The sequence below is a fragment of the Trypanosoma grayi genome (genome assembly GCF_000691245.1).
Source record: "Trypanosoma grayi strain ANR4 Tgr_846_V1, whole genome shotgun sequence".
In the NCBI taxonomy this organism is placed as follows: Eukaryota; Euglenozoa; class Kinetoplastea; order Trypanosomatida; family Trypanosomatidae; genus Trypanosoma; species Trypanosoma grayi.
The window spans coordinates 5,084-7,385 of record NW_008826465.1 but is presented as its reverse complement, the minus strand read 5'-3'; the positions used below and the strand labels follow the sequence as shown (position 1 = coordinate 7,385).

The 2,302-nt window shown below is 51.7% G+C and overlaps 1 protein-coding gene across 1 annotated transcript; it reads left to right on the top strand.

Annotated features, from left to right (window-relative positions):
- Positions 1–25: 25 nt before the first annotated feature.
- Positions 26–502, top strand: DQ04_08461020 (hypothetical protein; the record flags this gene model as incomplete). Its single annotated transcript, XM_009315570.1, has 1 exon — positions 26–502. The coding sequence occupies one exon, from the start codon at positions 26–28 to the stop codon at positions 500–502; it is 477 nt and encodes a 158-aa protein (XP_009313845.1).
- Between the last annotated feature and the right edge of the window lie 1,800 nt (positions 503–2,302).

Genomic DNA, 2,302 nt, shown 5'->3' with positions numbered 1-2,302 from the left:
ACAGGTTGTCCACAGCGAGGAACGAATGCCCACCACGCCGGAACGTCTTCCGCAGCCCAACAATCCGCACCGCGCTGCTCTCCTCGTTCTCCACCACTTCAAACACGCCGTCATCCGCGCGCCCGTCCTCGAAGTTGTCCTCTTCATCACGCTGACTGCGGCAGAAGCACCAACGCAGCGGATCCACAATGCAAAACAGAGGGTGCCGCGTCGTCCCCCAGTCCCTCGGCACAACAGCATCCAGGTAGACCATTATCACAGCGTACAGCACCGTGTCAAGCAGAAGCACACCCATGATCGTGAGCATGTTCGGCTGGTCACGGGAACTCGTGGTGTCGGACATGGTCATTCCACCGCCCAGCTCGTGGCTGAACATGATAGAAACACCAACGGAGAATCCGCTCGGCGACAGCACAGAAGCAGCAATCTTCGCAGGACCGGTAGAATCCGACACCACAAAGAGAGGGATCGCGAAGACGAAGTAGATCAGCGGCGACAGTAAGGCAGCATGGCGCGCCTTGCTGAACAAGGCAGAGAGCATAGCCGATAGCGTGATCGTCGAGAGGCTGAAGAGCAAGATAAGGAGGAACACAACGGCAAAACCTGATTTCGCCATGTACGTCAGCTTCATCATAAGAGCCACGATAAGGCTCGTGACGACGTACTGCACCACGTAAACGGTGAACCACGCAAGGTACATGATACCCTCCGACAGCCCCATGATCAGCACAGCCTCGCGAATGCGCAACTCCTTCTCGAGGACAAGGCGTCGCGTCAGCTGTGACATGGGGTAAAGGAAGGCCATCACCACAATGAGCGGCGCCAGTGGACCAGTCACTGATAAAAACATTTGGGTGTCATACGCCGCCGTGGGTGTCGGTGAAACCATGAGGAAGTCAATCTTTGAAATTTGCTTCACTGCCTCAAGGTAGTAGCTGGAGACCACACTCTGAAGCGTAAGAAAGCCTGAAAGTAAATAAAGCTCGCCGGATCCGGTGTTCAGTCCACCAAGGTAGCTTCCGTCGCGCATTTTTTCGGTTCCTGGTAGAATCGATGCATTCAGACGAATCGTCACATCGAACTTCTCTGGCGACATGTCGTTGACCTGCACAATGCCCCAGATAGGAGGGTTGTCGCGTGCCAATGACTCCGCAGCGTCCACGCCGTACGTCCCACCATACACGTAGCGAAAGTACCGCGAGCTGGTGTTGAAGTATTCCACCAGGGCAGCAGTGGCAGCGGACACTGGCGCAAAGTACAGTTTGCCTGAGGCGTCAAACGCGGACATCCTTGTGCTGTAGAACCATTTTCCCCCATTCATAACATGATTCACCCACTTCAAGGGAATTAGTTGATCGAATATTGGGATGGGCGCAGTCTTACCCGTAACCATCCAGGGATACACGGAGGCATACTCACCCAGTGTATTGTTGAAGCAGAACCATTCTGGCACACCACTTTCAGCTGTGCCACAGGTAAAGTTATCTTCAGTGGCTCCAAGCAAACCGCAGTTCAAGAGAGTGCTGACAGGACTTACAGCACTGCTGCCGTTGTAGCACAGCTGCGCATCAAAGAACTGATTATATGCCCGAAAGTACGAAAAACTATCCGAATCAAAGTACGTCGTCTCTGGGGACATCTCGTATCCAAGAAGCTTCCAGAGCACGATAGATCCGGCAATAAAAATCATTGGAACGATTATCTCCGAAATCGCAGTATAAGGTGTCCGACGCTTCAGGAGCAAAACACGGCGAATTGTCTCTCCAAGCTGGAACCAATATATGCCCCTGTTTCCGCGAAATTTAGTGAAAATATTTCTGCTGCTCACTTTCCTCATTTCTTCAGCAGGTGTGAGGATCTCACGCGACAATTGCTGAGTCTGAGTATCTGTGGCATTTGAGCTCTCAGTAGATGGCAGTCGAGGCGTCGTCACTGATGCCGCTCGCGGCAGATCATCAATGAGGTTGGAGACATGCACATTTCGAGTGTTTATATTGTTGTCAGTTGGCGTCATATCATTGTGCTTCCACGGTTTCCATGTGGTTGCGGCATTCATGTCTCTCACTGGTTTATCCCCTCGTTTTTCTTTTTGCGTGTCCCGCTTCCTGCTCTACGAAATATGCGTTCCCCGACGCTTCGCCGACTCGCCGAGAGGAAACGGAAAACTTAGAGTGTTCACTGTGATATGTTGAAGAGTCTGTCACTCCTGTTGGGATTGATGGCCGCAGCACCTGTTCTTGTCGTGGCTTCTGAGTTTATATATATATATATATATATATTATTTATGTTTGCTTTTCGAAGC